Source organism: Daphnia pulex, chromosome 12, assembly GCF_021134715.1.
Source record: "Daphnia pulex isolate KAP4 chromosome 12, ASM2113471v1".
In the NCBI taxonomy this organism is placed as follows: Eukaryota; Metazoa; Arthropoda; class Branchiopoda; order Diplostraca; family Daphniidae; genus Daphnia; species Daphnia pulex.
The window spans coordinates 5437219-5459938 of record NC_060028.1 but is presented as its reverse complement, the minus strand read 5'-3'; the positions used below and the strand labels follow the sequence as shown (position 1 = coordinate 5459938).

The following is a 22720-nucleotide window of genomic DNA, read 5'->3' as shown; positions in this document are numbered from 1 at the left end:
TAATGAAAACTGCTCTTATCTCTAAATGAAATCGCCGATGCGCTATTCAAGAAGACTGCTAAAGAAGGTGGAAGAAGGAAGACGAAGAAGAATGGTTATGTGACGGCGTGTAGTACCTGGAATCGAGGGCGTCCGTTGTGGACCCAGCCGACGATGAGATCAGCGTCCTGGATGTGTCCGCTGGGCGAGAGGCCGAAGACTAGGTAGCCGAGGGTGCGCACCTGCACCTCGAATGTGACCTCGCTCTCGTTGATTGACCAGTAGACGTCGTAGTTGGCGTCCAACCGCATCCGGTGCATCCATCCGGCGTTGGGGATGTTGGTGGAAGTCGGGCCCGGTGCCGGGTTGCTGGCCGACGGTCTCCAGCATTCAGTCCGGCCCATCAGGAAGACGAACAAAAGCAGCTGGATCGTCGTGGCACCAACAGAGAACCACCGGAACCCCCACCTCGAGGAGGAAGAACAAGTCGACGTATCCGCCCACATTCTTCTTCTTCTTCTTCCGCTTGTCTCTGCAAAAATCTGATAATTCCAATCAAGAAGAAGATAAATATTAAATATCGTCTCGATTTGGTTAACAAGTTCAATCGATTGTGTGTTATATTCAGGAAATCAAAACTATGGAAATTGAGTTGACAAATATGAATATTTAGGCTATATTCACATCTTTTGTGTTTTTCCTTGTCAGTAGCAATTCAAACATTTTCAAATCGGCTTTCGAATGCCAGACCCAAAAAGAGATCGTTACGCAGTATTATTTCTCCATCAATCCCCCTTCGTCTCCCCCAAGTCTTTGTATATTTTCCCTTTCTCTCTCTGTCTCTCTCTCTTATTCCACCGATTGGATTTCTGGTTATTTCATGTTGCTGTGTTATTGTTGTTGTTATGGTAGCGGATTTGAAATCCCATTTGAAACGCTACCATAAGATATGATGTTTTTGTGTGAGTCATGCAAAAGTTGGTGAAGGGAAGCAGGGGATGATTGGGAAAACAAAACAAAATAAAACAAACCAAGAAGAAGAAAAAAGAGATGAAGAGTCGACAGCCCAGTAGCAGCCAAAAGCCAAAACACAGCAGCTCTCCTCTATACCAGAGAGAGAGCGCCGTCGCGCCCAGACATTTACGACCCCACAGTGCCATATAATAATCATCTCATCAGCATATTATTAAATCAAACAATAACTTGACCCCAAAGAGAACGCGTGTGTGTGCATTTCCACTGTTTGCTGGGCGCTTGTGTGTACTGTATCCCAATAGCATTCCATGTGTAAAATCCAAACCCCCACCCCCCCCCTTTTCAAACATATATACACACAACACAAATACACAACACACACACACATCTCTCTCTCTTTATATATGTGTGTAATATACATTTATTTATTTATCTTTTCGGTAGAAGAAAGCGGCGTGACGGCGTGACCGCGCCCGGGATCCGATTACTTTTAAACAATCTCATTCTCTATGGCTTTCTCTTCTTGTACATTATATTTGTGTGTAGTATAAGTTTGTAGGCTCAATAGCTAGATATAGTTTTGTGTGTGTGTTGTGTTGCACACATCTAAGAGAGAGAGAGAAAATAGAGCCCACACCCTGAACTGGATGCGAGATTCTTTTATTTTTCAGTTCTTCACGGTCTGCTCACATTTACTGACCCTTTTATTTCCATTCACCTCCGCCATCATTCCGAGTCGTAGACTACACCATACATTTCTGGATGGATAGATGGATGTATAGATGCGGAGCGGGGGAGAGAATAGTAGAGAGGGAGAGAGAGAGCAAAGTGAGAGGGTAACGCAATCCACTATATACAATGCAGCCGCCGCCATTGATCACGATGGCTGCATATCAAAAATTGAAAAAAAAAAGAAATAAGAAGAAAATAGAATGGACCAGAAGAGCCAGAAGCGGTAAAGTGCTCGGTGTCAATCAGCCTAAAAGACTTGAATTTATACTGCATGAAATAAGAAAAATAGGAGGAAGTTTACTCTCTCAAAAAAAAAAGAAGAAAAAATAAGAAAATCTGGGAAGAAAACGAAGCTAGCTGGCAAAGTGATTTGGGAGAGTGCTGTCGGCGTGTAAATAACTAGAATCTACGACACAAACATTCCCCACATCTTCTGCCTCCTCCTCCTCCGGGAAGGAAGAAAACTTCCGCCAGAATGACTAGATCAAATAAATTAGAATATACATAGTAACAGATCCATACAGAACCGTTTGTCTATCCTAGACTATAGGGGGTTCCTGCATTACGAGCGAGTCGACAGCAGTCCGCATATATGCGCAAGAGTCCTAACTCTCAGCTCACTATTGTGTGCTGAGAACTAGTACTATTACCACTATACACTACACTAGATACAACTAGTCTATAGTCTACTAGACTCTACATCATAAGAGAAACTTGTTCATCGTTGTCTGTCTTACTTGCTTTCACTCGTTTCTATAAGCTTACAAACTCCTCCTTTTGGCTTTCAGACCCAAGTCAGACAGCAGTTCGCGGATATATCTCGAATATGTATATATAACTCGTCCCCCCACCACCACCCTGCAGCCAGTCCTCCTCTCCACCTCCTTCTCCCAATGCCAAAGTTTATAGAGATCTATGCAAATCTCGCTAATGAAAAACCAACAGACACGCGCGCACACACACAAGGTCCCACCCGTGAGCGGGCGCGCACAGGAAGCGCCCCCGAAAGAGATATGGAGAGATTGAAAGAGAAGAGAAGCTTTCAGTTTCTCTTAGCACAACGTCTTTGTTGGTTCAGCATTTGAATTGGAAACGAGGCAGAAAAACAAACCAGTCAGGAATGAGAGTCGCAACTCCTCAACTTTCCTTTTATTTTTCCCCTTTTTTTTCCTTCTCGCTCAATCGCTCTTTAATCGTTTTCGTTTTCAACTTCTCGGCTTTCGACGATATGCTATCGCTTTCAAATCACATTCGATATTGTAGGGTTTTGGGCTGATATTTGAATTTTGTTTGAATTTCCCCCTTGATTTGTTATTCCTATTTTTTCAATCAAAATATATGAACCACAACAACAACAACCCAAAATCTGACCGGCAGTGAAATGGATATGGGAGGGAAGTCGCCTATAGACGCAGACTCCCTTTCTCTCTACCTAAACATTATTTTTGTGTTAAATAAATGGGGAAAAGAGATGGAGAGAGAGAGAGAGAGAGAGAGAGAGGATCCGTGACAGGAAAACCGCATTCACCGCAACATCGGGTGGAGGGGGGTCGCGTCGGTGCGTCATAGAAACCCTCCTATTTTCTCTTCGCTTGTCGGAGTCAACGGTGGAGACAGACGGGTGAGGGGAAAGAAAAAGAAGAAAGAAAAAAGACAATAATAATGGGGTATAGAACCAGGGAAGAAGAAAAAAGAAAGAAGAATAGAGGCGACATTGAGAGAGAGAGAGAGAGAGCGAGAGAGAGAGAGTAAGGCGTCAATATTATATTACCAAGCCAAAAAGCCCGGGCCTCCAACAAGTCTTCGACGGCGCCTTAATCTCATAGTCTATGTATGTATGTGTGTGTGTGTGTGTGTGTGGGTGGGCTTTTTTTCTTCTTTTCGGGAATATAATGTATGTAGGGGCTGGCAGGCTGGCTGCTGGTGGAACTGGAGGCCACCGGAGGCAAAAGACTCATCATCACTTGCACACATAATCATGCGAAGCTTTGTAACCGTGCTAACAGTCCTCCCCACACACACACACTCCTTCATGATGTGTGTGTAAAGTTCATTTATTATCGCCTGGTAGATAATATACGTATATATATGGGGCTCTGCTGCTGCTGCTGCTGCCGTAGCTGCGCCTATACTATACATGGGCGGATGATGTACAACCCCGAGTCTCTCACCCTCGGAACTATCAATAAAGATTATTATTACATAGAGAGCGAGAGCGAGAGCGAGAGAAAGATGCTTGCACGTTCGGTGTTGCACTGGAAGTCATCAAGGAGCCGAGGGATAAAGTCTTTTAGAGCTTGCCACGGCTAATGCAAACATGGGCGACAGGGCGACAGTTAACGCTCCCCACAGTCGAGTTCAAAGAGCCAGGCAACGACTATTAGAATGAAATCTCTTTTCATGTCCTGTCCAGTTGAAATAGAAAAGACGACTTATTTTTATAGACATGCCATAACAAGAAGAAAAAATCCGTCAAAATAATGTTTCTAGGGAGAAAATGTCTTTGGCCAGTCACTGGTTAAATATATACGGCCCCGGCTACTAACGTTGATTGGGGAGTGTGATGTGACGATTAGTCGACGTGACGATAAAAGCTCGGCAGCCGTAAAAGAGGAAGAAAAAAGAAAAAAAGAAAAAAAGAAAAGGTCGAGTGAATGATGACCGTGTCTTTTTATGTCCAGGGTCGTGAAATCCTACGCGACCAACTCCGTCCAGCAGGGTGGGAGAGATCTTGGTCAGGACAACAACATTTATGTTTATGTTGGATAACTATGTCTTTGGAGAGGTAATCATTTGGATGGAGGGGGAAAGGAAGAACGAGGAAGAAAAATAAAATACGTAAATCAAGTTCTTCTGCTTCGACTGGGTGATATGTTGGGAGATTTATTCCTTAGTAGATATACACACTTGATGTTGAAAGCGGATTTGACAATGAGTGTGTTGACATTATCGACCACTTCCGGCCAAGACATTTGATATCTTACCATCTATACGTTCTTTTCTTCCCGCAGTCTTGAGGTCTCCCAGTATCAACATTCAACTTCTCCCCCCAGCACCAACGAATGAAATCGGGGGGCCAATCTGACCTTTTTTCCCCCATTTTTTTTTCTTTCTCTCTCTCTCGAGTTTCTTTGGCAAAGGTGTCATCTTCGATGAATGGTCTCTTTTTCTAAAAAGGAAAAGAAAGAAACTCTTTTCAATTGTAGCCTACTTCATCTTTTTCTGGTCTCTTTGTCACGAGGAAATGGGAGAAAGAGAAGAAGCGGAATTTTCCGCCCTCCACTTGTCAGTGTTGGTCGCTATTGATTAACCGATGGCTGGTCCGCTGAGGACGAGTGCGAGAGAACTTGGAACAAGTTTCCTGTGCTGTGCTTCATGTTACATTGCCATTTTCTTTCGTCCCCTGCCCTGTTGTTGTAGTAGGAACTGAAAGGTGGCCCGCCCCATGCTGAGAGCACAGGACAGAAGAGAAAAAGAGGCTCCGAAAAGAATAGAAAGAAAAAAAGACTCCTCTGCTTGCAATAGCAGGAGCAGCTGCTGCCACTGGGCCGTCGCGCTACCTCATCCACTCCGGGGGTATATATAAGCATGTATATACACCGGCCAGTCTCTCTCTTCAAGTTCAATATTTTTGCAGCCGGCCCACTTGGTCCTTTCATCGTTTTTAATGACGTTTCCTCCTCCCTTTGCCGACCCTCAATTTTCTAGACCTAAAAAAGAAGTCACTACTGTCTGCTTCTGTCGGATCAATGCCGCCAGCTTTGATAATATACGGCGCGGTGGCACAAGAAAAAAAAAAAGTTGATTAGACTATATAGACATCCCCATTCTTCGTGAAACCGAAAATGGAGAGAGAAATAGAAAAAGAATCACCTGGCGCGTATTATATATATACATATATCTATATCCCCGGCAAACGAATGAAGACCTTCAACAACATCTCTTTTTTCCTTTTTCTTTTTTTCTGTCTACCCCTGATATTATCCAGGTGTAAAATGTCCGTGAAGCAATAGCAGACAAGTAGCTGGTTTATGCTAGAAAATGAGATTCACTCACTGTTATTTCATGCAAATGTCAATGTCTCTCGCATGAATAAGGCATAAGCCGAAAGAGTGGAGCGAGTGAGGGAACCGTGTTGAAAGTCGAAAGCAAGTCACACCGTCGTTAATTGTGTCTGCGCAAGCGGAACAGAGTGCCCACATAAACTTTCCCCACCCATTCAGCTCAATAGAGTTTTTTTTTATTTCTTTTCTTTTTTGGTTCCGTTCTGTTCAGTCCGTTAATGAGACAACTTTGGTCGTAGTCAACTGATTGAAAATTACCGTTCGCTAGAGCAAATGATATTCAAACTTCCGCACAGGAACCGCAAAAAAAAAAAAAAAAATCTGGCGGCAATAAAGGAAATACCTCGCAACCGTGGCTGGCATTTTTTCCGTGCTGAACCCGTAACTTGGGTTGACAATCGAGTGCTGCTCGGTCAGGTTGACTTTTGGTACGAGAAGTCAAAAAGGAAAAATCAAATAACAGGGGGAAGAAAAAAATAAAATATAAGACGGGATGGATGGAAGTTGGCATTGCGTGACGGCAACAATGGACGACATTTGACACTCGATACGTCTTGCACGTATGTGAGAGGGGGGAGAGAAAGAGAGAGTACAATATACCTCCCCGTGTACACACATACACACACACACATAAAAACAAATATGAAAAATATCAAATATTGAAGCTAAAAAAGACTTGAACACGATTCCGATGGTGGCACGCCAGCTCACCGGCACCAGCACCACCGCCACCAGCCACCACCACCTCGGCTCATGCATCACGGCGCGCGGTCTATTCAAATCTTGGGGGCCACATTTCAAAGGAAACGATAGGTTTTTAAATATTTCATGATGGCTGATGCCTGATGGCGTGCTGGTCTCAATGTCTCTTTTGTTTTGTGCCTCCGTCTGCATCCCTCCAGTGAGAGAGAGAAAAAGAGAAAAAGAGAAAAAGAGAAAAAGAGAAAAAAGAAAGAGATCTTTGATCTCGAAAAGAGCCAGACACGTAGGGGGTGGTCCTATCTCTTGTTTTCTGTGGCCCCTCCATCTATATTTTCTAACCTGAACGGGAGATCGTCAAACTGTCAGATGAATCGTTGCGACTGCAAGAGGTCAGCATTTCTGTATACACCCCGATGTGTACACAAGTTAAGATCAAGATGTCATATAAGAGCATCGTTATGCAGACGGATTTCTTTTCTTTTTTCTTTTTTCCTTTTTTTCAAAATGACAACAGCACACGCAAGACTTAATAACTTTCTCGACGGTAACAGAATCAAAGATAATCAAACAAACTCTCAGAGGCGTGTCGAACGGAGGAAGGAAGTCGCTTTTTTTCTTTGTGGGTCAAAGTGACGTGATGTCAAGGCAGGTGTAAGGATTTAGTCCGCGACTAACCCCGCCATGCAGCCCTATACCTGGGCAACGCCTATCTGAAATTCTAATCTTCGCGGTTGTTGTACGTAATAGCAGTCTCCTGGAACCAAGAAGAACAAGTCGAAGAAGGAACAGCTAGGGGTTGAAGAAATCAACCGATCGAAAATCAATACTAAAATATATAAGAAGAAAGAAAAAAATAAAAGAGGAAGACAAATAGGGTCTGCTGCTGCTGTGCTGTGCTGTGCTGCCTATATCCCGCACGCCTTTCTTATTTTTACGGATGAATCAGTTTCGATTGTGACGTCCGAACAACCATGGGGGAATAAAAAGTACAGCGTCGGCTTAATTCTTTCGGCGCTGCAACCTTTTCTTTTAATAGCAAGAAAAAAAAAAAAAAAATAAAAAAAAAACTTCTTTCAGCCGCTGTATATTTTTCTTTAAGGCAGTAATCAATAAAGATGTCGATATACTATATATATACTCTATATAAAAAGGGAAGCAGTTAGATGCCAAAAACCGCAGTGGTCAACGATCGATTAGATTCTATTGATGTCATATCGCGGATTTAAAGAGATCTATTCTCTTATTGCTTTTGCCTCCCGACTCCGACGTCTTTCCCGCGAGTGATATCGAGATAGTAGTTGTGTGTGGAGTTAGCCAGTGGCCAGCCCCGCCTTTGTCCGCTATATGGGAAGAACTATTAACAACGCCCCTGTCGCACACAGTTGGCGGATCGGATCGTATAACGGGCGACTCGAGGACGACGACTCGTCTCGTCGCGAGTTTCGTCGGTTGGGGGTAAACGCGCCAAGTGGGAAAATGGGGAGGAGGAGGATTCCATCAAGAAGAGAATGGAGACGGGGGGGAATGGGGGATCATCGATCTAGACCAATCGTTGACGTTGATTGGATCGCCAATTATTGACGTTCGTTAACGCTAAGCCGCAGACAGTTAAGGGACACACACAAAAAAGAGGAAAGATCTAGGGCACACGTCTGTCGCCAAGTTCTGTCGCTTCTTTCGTCTAGTGTTTGAAGTGTTATTAAGAAAGAGAGCCAGAGCCAGAGGCAGAGGCAGAGGCAGCGGCAGCCACTGGTGTTGAGTAGAGTCAACTCCCAAACCGAGTTAGACATTTTCACTCTCTCTCAACTCTATAAAGGTTCTTCTTGCCTGTACAAACAACGAGAGACAGACACGGCCAGTTCGGGCCTACTGTATTATCAAACACCACGTACCTACCCATTCTCTGTGCCACGGTGTTCTTCTTGTTTGTCTTTGACCTGTCAAACTCTTAGCGCCCAACTCTCTCTCTCTCTCACTCTCTTCAGTCTAAACCACATGCACACACACATTTACACACACATCTAAACGCACGGCTCTTGTGGGAGAACATGTCAAGAACAACGTGAAATTCTTGACTTTTCCTCAAGTTCCTTGTTTAAACAAAACGAATTGGAGTTCCAAGTTTCTATACACGCATTTCCAGTGAGTGCTGCTGCTTCTCGAGAAGATGGAACTTTATTTAGATGGGGGAGAAATTCGTCGCAGAGTTGTGGGTGGGCCGACCTATTGGCGATGGGTGCATCTCTTTTTGGCACCTCGCTGTGCTCGCTGTGCCCGCAAGAAGGTGTGCTGCTGCTTCTGCCTCCAGGAATGACGAACCCCAACGAGGGCAAACAGAAAGAGAGAGAGGAGGAAAAAACACTAGGGGGTTGTACAGAATGAAGAAGAGAAGTTATTTGGGTATACACGTATATACTAGTAGAGGGGGAGAGAGAAAGAGACTATGAGGTTAAATGGTCTCTATACGTGCACCGGTCATAAGCAGGAGCTCGGCGTGAAAGAGAATTGCCTCTAGGGGTTGCTTTTTACTCCACCCCTGCTCGTCTTGTTCCCTCTTTTGTTCCTCTCGTTTTCAAGGGGGTGGGGTTGGGGGCAATTCCATCAAGAAGAAGCAGCAACGGTGCAACCTAGGTCCTGTTTAAAGAGCGAGTCGGTAGCAGCTTCCAACCTTCTCTCTCCTTCCGTCTCTCCTTGCCTCTCTCATCTGACGCGCTACCTGATGCAGCAGCTCTCATCCAGCAGCTCGGCACTCTTCCGTCTTGTGTAACGCGATTAGTCTGAAATCGACCAACCTTTCGCCCCTATGAGAGAACCACTCTGCTGTGCTCCGAAGGGAGCAATCGAATCAGTGGAACAGACGATATCAAATTAGATTTACCCGCGGACCGTGCCCTCCTGTCCTAATTCTACAACAGTTGTATATGCAAGCAATCTTCTCTTCTTTTGGGGGCGCTCAGCATTTATTTATTATTGAAGGGAAAGTGAACTTGCGCAAGTGGGTCTCTTTCCTCTCCCCCCTCCCCTCTGTCTTTACCTTGCGATGGGGTTCCGGGAATCGCGGGAGCGCTATTCAAGTTTACTTGCCGTCTGCCGGTACTATATATATGTACTGGATATGTCACTCACGCGCATCTCTTTCCTACGCGGAATCTTTTGGCCAAACCGGAATACATTTGTATACCTCTCATTTCTCACCTCCGACGTCACACACACCCACGAATGCTACATATACTCCGATCGATCGAATATATTTTGAGACCGTTCGACGGCGACATGCTATAAAGTATCAACATATCTGCTTTCTTAGTAGCCTCGTTTCATGGCGTTGCGGCACGCACGCAATCTCGACCAAACTGATTTATACAGAGTCTCCGTTTCTACCCCAGAACCCCCCACCATCACCCCCCACCCGTCGCCTCCCTCATCTCGTGGAAAAGTATACTTTGTGTAATAACTTGGGCGAGTGAATCGAGACAACTCCAGCCAGGCATACATATATAGGCCTAGATGGAGGAACGTGAAGCTCTTTCCGACATTAGTTCGTTTCCTTATTCCCCCCCTCAAGATAAACTCAGTTATGCATATAAGCAGCAAAGAGTTGCAGCTAATTTCCCAGTGTGCCATCTTATTTTCGTTTTCTCCCTATCTGAAAATTGACGAAATAAACGGTGGCAAGTGGCGGGGCTTGTTGCCTTGGGGGGAGAGACTAACCGGGTAAACCCCCCACCAGTCTTGTCGTATCACTGGGTGACAATCATCGATCTGACGGCGTGTTGAAGCCAATCGTGCGTAACATTTTCAAGTGGGCAACGCGGGGCCTGCTGGACTCGATCCGTCTCGACAGTGTCCAAAGTTAGGCAAGAGGAAGGGGGAAACACTGATTGGACCCGAGTCACGAGAAAGAACAGTTGATTGTGTCTATTCGAATCACGCTATCATTATCATTTGGAGGTTATTTCTCTTCCGCTCGGTTGATGTACCCGACGGTTCACACACACGGCGACACCTTACGCAATACAATAACTAAATGGGAAAATGGCCGTTTGACACGAACGAGTTCATAACTCGTTTTTTTTTCTCTTCCCTTTTCTTCAAGTTCTTTTCCTTGAAGAAGAAGAAAAAAATTTTTGGAAACATTTCGGGTTATTTAAAAAATAAAAAAAATGGGAAAAAAGGAGCCGAGTCATGGCGGCGGCGTGAACCCCCTTGTTGGGCTACGGGGGCCCGAATCTACCGAAGAAGAATACGGCCAAGTCATGATGTGATGGCTTCCTCATTCTGGTCGGGTTATTTTTTTCTTTTTCTTTTTTCTCTATTCATATCCATGCCTCGTTCTTGAACATCGGTTCAAACACACACGTGCGCCCCCATGATTAAAGTGCGCCGAACAATTTAAATATATTAGATGGGGCCGCCATCTGATTTTTGAAGAAAAGGGGGACGAAAAATAAAAAAAACGGGGGACTATCATTATTGTGAACATTTGTGAAATATTTTCCAGCCCATCGTGACCGAGCGTAAATCATTACAACCCGTTTTCTCTCCCGGCATCTATTCAAACATGAGATGGAAAACATTTTCGGGTGGAAATCTCAGGTGCCGACCATGGTAGTAGTAGCCCCTTGGTAGCGGTGCAAATAAACCCCCCTGTACACTACTTGAACCGTGTTATTACGTGATAAGGACACGACACCAAGAAAAAAAAAAAAAAAAAACGGGAAAAAGGCAACCTTCTCCTAAATCTATATTTACAATGTTCCGCTCGTCCGGCCAAGACATGGGCGGCGCCAATGAGCGCGACTCACCGTTGAAACGACGAGCAATCCACTACTAGTACATACAGTAACACCAAAATGGATATTGATCGCACACGCGTTTACTCGTGTAAAATACCTTCTCCCCTTTTTTTGTGTCACTTGCTTTTGTTTGGCTTCGAATGTTTTTTTCACTCTCTCTTATTTAGACTTAGACACAAACGTACATGCATTGTGGGCTTGTTATTTCCTCGCCGGAATAATACAACAACAACAAGTGGTGGCGGTTGGTGGTGGTTGCGGCGGAGATGAAGACAGCCTTGAAAGGCACTTTGATTTGTCACAGTTCTTTTTAATTTTTTTTTTCATTGGAGTATAGTAGAGAGACGCCAGGCGTTGCGTGATTTATCTTCACGGGTCCCGTCGCATTCCTTCTTTTCGTTGGCGGTGAGGCCATTTGAATTTATGACCAACCAAACACACACGAGAGATTATATTTTTTTTTCCGGGGGGAAAAAAAGGGGAAAAAAATGTTTCTGCCAATAGTTTGAAACCGAGTTCTTAGGTAATCACACGGCTTTAGGTTTTTTTTTTCTCACGCTGGAAAATACAAGTGATGACTAAATCTCGACCAGCAGGTATGGTTTGTGCATACGAGAATACATGCAAACCACATATGTAAAGAGATGCGGATCGAATCTGTTTCCTCTCAAATGATGGATCATTCAAGTTTTTCGTCTTTTTTGGGATTTTTCTTCCACTTTGATGGATCTACGTCGATGACGACGACGACGGCGGCGGTCCGTTTAGAATGGAATAAGACTTGAAGCCATCATCCCCCCCCCCCTCCTCTTCAGCACAGAGCACACAGTGTGTCTGGGGGTCTCTGCGGGATCTTAACCTTCGAGACGTCGCATTCAAAAGATGTCGTCTTCCATCATCGACGCCACAATTCCCTAGCGGATCCTTTCCAGTCTATAAAGGCGCGTGTGAAACGTTTACGGAAGAACGAGGTTAGATGGAATTTGTGTCGGCTGGTTTTCTTTTCTTGTTTTTCCGATCGATTGGACCCTCTCAAAAACTGGCAATTGTCGATAACCCAACTGTTTTGGGAGGAGTGAGATTACGGTACCCCAAACAACACCTGGAGGACACAACAAACCCGCATCTATGCTATACTATACTAGACTATCCGGATGGAATATCTAGAGAGAAGAGGACCCCCGCTTTTCTTCCGCTCGCCTTGACAGCGTACAATGGATTGTCGTTATCGTGGAAACAGAAAAGGGGGACCATCATCAAAATCCGGGCAATGAATGAAAAGGTAAAGAAGTAACAGTAGAGCACAACAGTACATCTAGCCTACCATGTGACAAAAGTGAATGGTCCACAGTCCCAAAGGGGGTGAAGGTTTGGACCGCTAAATAATTCTACCCTGAAATCGAGGGTGGGAAGGGGGAGGGGGGGGGGGGACCCAAAACACAATCCTCCCAGAAGATCTTCGTTTCCTCCCTTCTCTTAAACGAAAGTTTGGGTCGGCTGCTTACACTCCCCGTGGCGCACGTTGTCCGTCTCTCCGCTCGGATACATTTGAATAGCCGGACTCCTCATTCCTCGGTCTCTTTTCAGTTTTCTACGTATTCGCTTGAACCACCTCGACTTGCAGCCCCGTCAACATGTACACAGGGCACCCACCCATATAAAGAAGGAGACCAGAAAAAAAAATAGAAGAAGAAATCAAATGCTCAAGTTCCATCGCGCGCGCCCTACTTTATTGTAAACCTTTTTAGAAAAGAAAAAAAAATTGTATCGTCGTAAAAATGAATAGAATTTATATATATATAGTAAACCCCCCCAATTGTGGGGACTCGGTTTTTTTTTTCTGGGTGAGTGGTAACGAAGGCACGTAGCAAAAGTCTAAAGAGGGGGCCGGACATTTTCTTCCACTTTTTTTTTGTTTGAAAATGAAAACCCCAAAGGTTGACATTGAGGTCTGACACTCGACCGAATATTCAGCATCTTGTGTTACCATCCAAGTCATCTGCCCCCAGCCCCCCCCCCTCCCTCTTTAAAGAAAAAAGCTCTTGTACAATGACGATGCCATAAATTACGCCTGACACCCTCCCAACTTATTGTATAATATGCCTTATAATACAAGAAATGCGGCCATCAATAGTAACAGTTGACGATTCAATCCGGATTTTTATGCCTGCGCACATTTTCCTCTGTTTGGGTGGGGGGCTCGGAAATCCGTTTTAGTTTTTTTTTTTTAGTTTTCCGTCGTCGTCGGAGAAGGAAGAAAAAAAAAAGATATGTAACAGACAGCGACGACGTAAGGGGATTACTAGACGTTTTTTTGTGACACCTCGTTAGGATTTGGCAGGTATGCAAGCGCACAGGATACAGTTGACGTGAGTAACGTGGAATTGACAGATCTATTGGGTTTATTGTTGCTCGAGCGCTTTTGTGTGTGTGTGCTGTAGGAGAGAATTGTTCAGCAAGTCAAGGAAAAAGCTTCTCGATGCACAACTTGGACATTCTCGATTCAGCCGTGATTTTTTCGCTCTGGCATATGTCTTCTGTCTCTCTTTTTCTTCCTCAGCGGAGGAGGGCTTCGTAACGAGGCGTAGGGTGAAACCTGAGCCCACAAAATGTATGAAAGACAAAAGCGGGGGGCCCCCCTTTTTTTTTCTTTCTTTTTTTCTTTTTTCTCCCTTTGGGTTTTGAAACTTTGTGACTGCTGCCAATGGAATAACACACATAGTTTGCTGGTAACATTCTTGGAGTGGTTGGGAAATTTTTTCTCACGGTGTTTTCAGGAACAACCAGATCGTAGTAGAGAACCGATTGAGATCATCATCATTATCATCATCATCATCACGAACGAGGTTTTGCCCTCATTGTCTCTGATGTCTTACACCACCCCGCCTCTAAAAAGGGAGCGGGAGGAAAAAAGGTAAAAAAACAGAAGAAGAAGAAGAAGTCGAGCATTGGCCATCCAAGCGAGATGCAGCAGACCCGATCATCCAACTATTATATTCCAGAGCAGCAGCCGCTTATTGCTGAACGAGAAAGATGAGAGCGAGCGAGAGAGAGAAAACACACAGAGCGAGAGAGATGCACACGCAAAAGAGAGGTTCTTATTAGCCCGGAGGAGACGAACTGTCTAACTTTCGTGATGAATGAACAAACAATTACCGGGGCGATGGAACTTTGGGACCGGAGTAAATCCAAAAGAGAGAAAAGTGGTGGATCCACCCCTTTGGTTAAAGGAGCTCGGCAATAAGAAAAAAAACAACAAAATAACCAACGAATGAACGACAATAGGTAAGAGGCAGAAGCAAAAAGAAGAGAGGAAAAAAAAAACGAAAAGCCCCAAAAAGAAAAAGAAAAAAAAAACCAGATGAGAGATAAAGACCCAGAGAAAACATTAGGAAAGAATCCAGTCTGACTTACCTAATTATTTATCGTCCAGAGGGGGTTTGACTTGGTTAAAGCCAAAGTCTTGAGTCTTGAGACGAGCAAAGGCCACAACAGCGATGAGTAGTTTCTTGTATTTCTTTTCGGGTGATTATCAACCCCGACTGGAAGGGTCGAAAACGGTGGCAGGAAAAACGGTTCGACAATCATAGACGAACGCATAGACAGCACACAGGCCAAATAGATGGACACTCTCGAAGCCACTGCCGGCTCTCGATGTACGCCACTCGCAAGGCACAAAAGACACAACACGAAGATACGCACTGACACGCAAAAAGACACTAAGTAATTTTTTTCCTTTTTTCCACGGCTATTTCTTTTCCTCCCCTCGTCCTCGGCAGTGTGTAATTATGAAAAAAAAACAGAAATATACAAAATCTCTGTCCCTCTTCTCTTGTCAGACTCTAATGGTCGCTGAACGAGTTCCACGTCACAGACAATGTTTTCCGACTCGAATAACACTTGAAAGTCTCGGAAGATCTTCAAGACTTGTTACGACAAGACGAGATCCAGAGACGGTTCACTTAAGACAAATGTTTGGATGGAGATTCGACTTTTTTTGCTTCTCGTCCAAGTTGCCGTCAGTTGATGATAAAAATTCAAAACGCACTTGATGTTTTATTTTAGAGACAAATTTTCCGCAACAAGTCACGACTGAGATTTTTCTACTTGAGAGAAAAATAAAAAAAATCGGATGTTGAAGAGAATTTGCCAAAGCTCACACGAGTATATTATAACGACAACACTAACGTGCCTGTCCGGACTCTACGGCGGCGTGTAGTCGACTAGCTGAGAGTAAAGAGTTCCACGAGTTACTAATACCGGAGGGCCTTTAGAGGAGGGCTGCTTGTGAGTGGAGAGGGAGGGGGACGTACATGCGAGAGGAATGACGCGCGCGCCATCTGTGGGCCAAAGTGGTGGCGTGAAAAAGAAAAATAACAAAGTCGAAACGCGAGTTCGAAACTTTCGTTTGTTTTTGTATATTTTTGTACTTTTCCTTTTAATTCTTTCATTCCATGGGGATGGATTTGAATCCCCGAGAAATGAACTCGATCAGAAAAAAACATTTTCTCTTTAGATCTTTGGTGACTGCACTATATATGAAACCAGGACTGGATTGGCTTTCTGATCTAATCAAACGATCCTGATCGTCTTTCCAGTGTTATTCGTTGATCAATTGTCAATCGCGCGAGCCAGTCGGTATAGGTCGTCGTTTACACTCCCAGAACGACTACAAGAAAATGGTGTGCAGCGTATAACCATCGAAATGTGTCGGCTTTACCAAGTGTGTCAATTTTTATGGGGAAACACAAGTGCCTTACAGACAGCAGAAATGACGGCATGAAATTCCTTTTCATTTTGTTTGTACTTTCCTTACATATTTCCTTTTTTTTTCGCGTCTGATAACTAAGAAATGTCGGAGCTGCTGCGAGAGCGGCCGGGCTTCCAGAGTAAACAAACCGTAAATATTTCTCACTCCCCTTCCATAATACGCAGGCGAACGACTACCGCCAGCCCCGGCAGCAGCAGTAGAGCAGTCAGTCCCGCTCCATCAACGAAGAACTGGCGACTGTTTTCTCCATTTTTCACTCTTGCCCCCCTTCTCCTTCTGGCTTTGAATAGATTCGTGTGTCGATGGCATGAAGGATATCCCAGTCAGAGTAGTAGTTAGGAGACGAAGAAGATGCACATAGATCGACAGCAGTCTCAACATTCCAGAGCTGCCCTAAACGCGCGTGTATATGGCTAAGAAGAAGAAGTTGTGGGGCTTGGACATCAGATAGCGGCGACTCGGTTTCGTGCGGCTGCTGCTGCTGCTGCTGCCTATGTAGCTTGACGTTACATACACCGAGGAGGGTCCCGGTCCCGGGATCGTTTTCCATCAACGCTGAACACACAAGTTGGACCAGTATAACTTTGAAACCCACTACCGCTACTGCTGCTAGCTGCTGCTCCGCCCTGTACCGAGTATCAGCCCATATAGCAGCATGCTAGAGCTATGCTATCTGCATGATGCTTCATTCTGGGCTTATCCATATCAGCGCAAGGCTTGAAGGGGGGCTGGCCGGGCGGAAGACGGGCGTGGAGGTTGCACAGCACAACAACGGCCGGCTGATCTTCGCACCCCCGTGTGCACATGCATATGCATACATATACGGCACAATACAGTAGCCTACGCCTGCTGGTATTGCCGTCCACTGATTTCGGTTTAATTAGTAGTAGTTGGTTGCCCCGGCAATGGGAAGCTTTCGTGTCACGGCATCGTCTCGTTGTCGGTTGCACGTCAATCTCGGGTTTGTCGCTGCCGCCGCCGTCTCCCGTCGTTACTGATTGAACAACACGAAGAAACAAAACCACTCCCAAAACCAAGGACACATTGTCGTTCCGGCCATTTCACTTTCGAAATGTGAGGATCCAATGAGAAATAACGACACGTAGACTACACTAGAATACGGCATACTTACAGTATGCACTATAAGTCAGGAGCTGCTGGGAGCCAGCCGTCCGCCTCGTTCACATTTATAAAGGGCGAACCGATTTCGTGACGAAATGTCGACGACAAAACTTGGACAACGAGATTCCGAACCAACATATAAGAAGAACTTATATATACGCATACACGAGACCGTGGAGAACTGGAGACAAGGGGGGTAACACAAAAAGAGAATCAAAAAAAAAAGGGAAAAAGAACGAGATGACATTGGTATCCCCACCCAATTTGGTATGGCGGGATAAAGAATTTCATAGCGGACCGGCGGGATACGAGGAAAATGGTCCGTCCTCCCCCAGTAACGAACCCATTCCTCTGCATCCATCTATTCCGAGTATTTCAGGAATGAAACAACACTGACATGTTTCTCGTGATCGAACTTTGATACTGTAACAACTCTTCGACTCCTCTCTCAGTGCTGAGCTGCTATACTCTGCCGAATGGATCGAATATTCCACTCATCTCTGATTTTTTTGGGTGTACACACACACACACACACACACGAAAAGAGCTCGGGATATTTCTTCATAGTCTAAAGAAAACGTGAAAATAAATAGATACATCTGAAAGGGTCGATTCACGCGGGAATTCAAGTCGTTGGCACTTGAAAAAAGGGAATCGAAAGAAGAAGAAGAAAAAGAAGAAGAAGAAGAAAAAAGATTAAAAAAACCAGTCGAAAAGCGAGTCCACACACATATATTAGAGAGCGCAAAGTGTCAAGATTGAGAACTAGCGAAAAAAAGGAAGAGTTAGCATCTAGCGCTGGAGGGAAAAAAAAGGCGAAAAACAAGACGATCTTCTCTTATTTCTCCCGGAACCGGAAGCAAATATTGAGAGACTCTGCTCATCTGGAAAAATTCTTCGATATATATTCGTTGCGATGTGTATCTAAAGACTAAAAGAACCATTCGTTCGGGGGCTGCTGCTGCTGCTGCTGGGTCGTGTGCCGTATTGTGTATACAACACACACGGGTTGATCCTCCCGCGAGATCAAACAGATAGATATATATATATATATATCTACTAGCTCTTCTTTCCTCCTCTTCATCTGGCCCCGATGCTTTTCTAGATGCGTGTGCATGGGCGAAGTGAGAGATTTTAGGGATATAGAAGGAAAGAAGACCTCTCAATCTCTTTCCTTTTAAATAGAATAATCATTCACTGTGTCAACAAAAGGGCGACAAGCTGGAAAAAAAGATAGGCCAAGAAGAAGAAGAAGAAGAAGACGAAGAAGGAGAAAAAGAAGAAGAGGGAAATGAAAAAGAGGGCCTTCATTTCTCCCTTTTTGTAATACGTTACTGTACTTCTGCGTTTTCCCAACTCGCGCTGGGATTACGAACGGTGATGACAAAAAAAGCTATACCAAGGCTGTCGAGTGGCTCACTGCCGACGCATTATGCAAATTAAACGAAACTCCATCGATCCATTGCCGACCTCAATCTCAACGTTTCTCGATGCCTTTTCCCTTTTTTTTCTTATTTTTTTGCTGGCTGGCTCGTCACGATTCTTCCATCGTGTCAACGCCACACCAATCGACGCAACGGTGATTCTTCGTTATATTTCCGTTGCCAAAAAACTAGTTTTTCGATTGTTGGTTCGCCGTTTTGTTTTTTCTGGTGATAAAAGAATAAGAGCCGCATCGGTAGTACGGAGAAAAAAAGGCCGCGAGATAATAATCAATGGTTCTGTGTTCGAAACACCTGGACTCGAACCGTGGTTTCCGCCACCGAACGGCGAAAGAAACGACAGTCCGAAGAAATGTCTTCTCAACACCCACCAATTCCAGTGAATTGTTCCAATTTGGACAGCGGGACCGTTCCGTAATCATTCGTCTACAATGTCCCTAGAGCTCGTTTGTTTGCTGGTCGTCAACGATCCGCTCTCGGCGCCCAATTAAAGAGCGACTGCGACTCGAATCTCTTGAATCTCTCGACTCGATCGTCGATTGGGGTTATATTCCATATTATATTCCATTTAAGGAAATGTCATCAGGTATTTTTTTGTTTTTGTTTTTTTTCCCTGACCGACCAATATGGAAGAGAAAACAAACCAAATAAAAAGATAAAAAATAAAATAAAGAGAAAGAGCGTTAATAGTTTCATCGTCGTATGCAAATGACCTCATCAGAGGCTGTAATGAGTTTGATTTACTACGGCAAAAGAGACGACGTTTTCTTCTCATTATTTTTGATGGGGGGGTCGTACAATTTATTCAACTGATTAATAACAGCGTATAGAGGGTGGAGAAGATGTTGCTCGAAAGAACCGAAATGAATTCGGTCGGAAATGACAGAGAGAGAGAGAGGAGGAGGAGGAGGAAATTCTCTCCGGCATCTCTCGAAACACCACAGGATATCTATCCCCCCCACACACATCTCACTATACACCGGTATCTCCTTTTTCGACCCCTTTTTGGCTCTAAGGAATAAGGAATTTTTGCGACCGATGGAATAAATGAATCTTGTGCTGGGCAACACACACACACACACAGGTAGAGATCTGGTCCCAATCCCACGGCCCGCCAAACATTTTCTTCTTCTTCTTTTTTTTTTCCGCCAGCATGCACTCGAATTCCTCATCACTTCTCATCTCAATTTATAATAGTGCCAGACTGTTTCTCTCTTTTCTCGCTCTCTCTTTCTGTGTCTTTATGCCTCGTGTCCGTCGTGTATAAGTGGTTTGGGTATAAAAGAGTTCCTTGTTTTTTTTATTTACCTTTTTTTTCTCTCTCTCTCTCTTTCTGTGTGTCGACTAGTTTGTTTCTCTTTTTTATTTTATTTATAACACGTATTAGAGATTTGGACAAGTTTTCCTCGCTGATGCACACGGCGATGGATCGGAGGGACCGTGGCAGACCGTGGTAAGAGAGAATAAAGAGAAATAAGCTGATGGATTCGCTCTACCGTGTAAGGATTTATAAATAATTCAATAACAAACAAACAAAAAAAAAACTAAAAAACGAAGAACGAGGGATTTTCGGGATCTGTAAAATTGTATATTGGAAGAGAATCAGAAAAGAAACGGTCAAACACCCTCCCTCGCGCCGACAATAAGAGGAATCTGCCGATCTGCTGGGCGCACGCTGGCCCATCGTATACATGTCCTACACATGAAATCCAATCAATTTAGTTTTGAGTTGAGACTTTTTTTTGTTGGTATTTTCCAGATTTGGCCAACTACTATATACAGTTGTGTTTTTTTCTTCTTCTTCTTTTCGTTGCTTTGCCGTCTCGCTTGTTGAACAGGAAATCCCTGATGAGGAAAAGCGTTGAACCGACAACAAAGAATATTTTTATTTGTATAGCCGCCGTCATATACCCACGACCTTTTTTTTTCTCTTCTCTAATACCGTGCCGCCGGATTATGTCAATATTGTTTGGAATTTTTTTCTCTCTTTCTCTTCTCTTTGACGTGTTAAATTCTTGCAGCACTATACTCTCTTTATAGATTTTTCGTGTCTGTATATCCCTAGCGTTGTGTGTACACACAGTCTAGGCCCAGCACAGTCGCTCGCACACCGTTGCTGCACCCGCTCTGTTAAGAATGGCAAACAGAGTATTTCATTGCGTTTTATCGACCTTTTCTCACCGTTCTTAGCGCTCCAAATGGGAGCGCAAACTGTTTCTATTATGGGATATGTGTATAGCGAGAGTCAGCCTTTTTTCCAACCTGCTTTGCAGCCCTGCAGGAGCAGCCACCGCGAACGAAAAAGCATTTTAATTACCCCGGCTCCTTCGCCTAGATTGCGCCTTTGATGCTTTGGCGGTGGAGCTATATAGATGGGAGAGAGGCAGATGATGATGGTGGGGTTGAATTTTTACGATTACCGTTTTCAGAAAACATTCAACACCGCCTACCATCCGGCTTGAATATGTGTTGGTTGTTTGGTTTTGTTTCCCTTTTCATCCTACCTCTTTATTTTCATTTTCCATTATCAAACGAAAATAGCGCTTTGCGTCTTGCGTGGCCCGCAAGAAGAAGAGCCCTGCTGATGGTGAGAAATTCAAAGCTCAAACCCACACACATTCAACTTTTGGGTTGCCGACTTGCCGCTGCTGCGCCTCTTCTATACATAATATACATATTGATCGCCCGGCAAACTAATGAATTTAAGCCCCATTAATTGAGAAGTCTTTCGTGATTGTCGGTTTTCATTTCCATCGGCAACCTGCAAAAAGCAAACAGCCCATGTTCCCATCTTCTCTCAGACGTCATACCTATTATATTCCTACCTATCTAGTCTGCTGGGGGACTGCTGGGTGCGAGAGAGACTAAAGAGTTCTTGTTGTTTTCTAATGAGTTGATTTCACGCCAGCGCCGCGACCGCCTGATGTTTCGCCATCATAAATTATATTATAATGCTTTAATTGCTATTTATTTTTAAAAGCAAGACAAGCGAGACAAGCGGGCAAGAGGGGGCCGGGACCTGTACAAACAACAGCGCGCGGTTCTTTCATTCTTAGAAGACGCCGGGGTCAGCTCTATACCAACGCGCTATCATAAAAACAAAAAGAAAAAGAAATAAAGAAGAAAAAAGAAAATATATAAGTCGAAAGAATAAGCGGCGCCGCTCACGATTTCCTCTCTGCTTGCTTCTATTCTTTTTTGTTTGGGGGTTTGAAAAGGCGAGAGAGAGATAGAGACAAGGAAGCAAGTCAGAGAGGGCAAATAACCCAAGCAACTCTCATTTCCTCCTCTTTCCAAGTCGACGTCTTTTCATAATGAAAAGTAAATGAACACGACATCGGCAGCCATTATTACCGACTGCCTGTGTGCCCTATCCTGAGCCCCCCTCCCTTTTCTTTTTCTTTTTTTTCTTTCGCCTTCTTGTTGTTTGTTTGTGTTTTATATATATATATATACGTATATACACATTATGGCGTTCTTGAGTAGTTGTTCGTGCCTCCCCGCTTTTGAAACGATATAGCTCCGGAGGACACAGACCTTCCTCTCTTTCTCTCTCTCTACCGTCGAGGCAGAAAAAACAAAACAAAAAAGGTTCCACTCGGGTTGTTATTTGTTAAATTTCCTTTTCGTCTCTCGTTACCTCTTAAAAGCGAGCGGATGGTATATAGAGCTCCTAAACTAATTTCTAGTTCACAAACTACCCTGGGCAGGTAGACGGAGGTAAAAGCCTAGATTGCAGGTGTATCGTGTGTGTGTGTGTGTAAGACACGGGCTTTCTTCCGAGAAGAACGCACACGCAATCCGTCGAGATAGTTTGACTGAAAGGAGGGTGGAGACCGAGAGGCAAAAGTTTTTCCTCTTATAAAGGGAAAACAAAAAAACAAAAAACAAAAAGGGGGGCAACAAAACAAAGTTTTCCTTTTTTTTCTTTTTTTCTTCTTCTTCTTCTTCTTCCCTTCCACGGGGGACGACTCTGAGGAAGAAGAATGGGAATTACGAGCGATCGCGGTGTTTAACGACAGTTTGAAGAGGCAAAAAGGGTTGGTCTAAGTTACAACTTCCAATTAATTACAAAAAGGGCTGACGTGACCGCGCCGGCCGCTCTTCTCTACTCTCCAGGCGAAACTGGAATTCGAA

General features: G+C 44.3%; 1 protein-coding gene across 1 annotated transcript in view; it reads right to left on the bottom strand.

The window, feature by feature from the left end:
- Window positions 1–15488, bottom strand: part of LOC124210100 (MOXD1 homolog 2-like) — a 43783-nt gene extending 28295 nt beyond the window's left edge. Inside the window, exons 1-2 of the mRNA XM_046608413.1 lie at window positions 14663–15488; window positions 117–521 (exon numbers count right to left, since the gene is read on the bottom strand). Coding sequence (XP_046464369.1) covers window positions 117–485 — 369 coding nt within the window. The 5' untranslated portion in view covers window positions 486–521; window positions 14663–15488. The remainder of the gene's footprint in view (window positions 1–116; window positions 522–14662) is intronic.
- Window positions 15489–22720: the final 7232 nt, after the last annotated feature.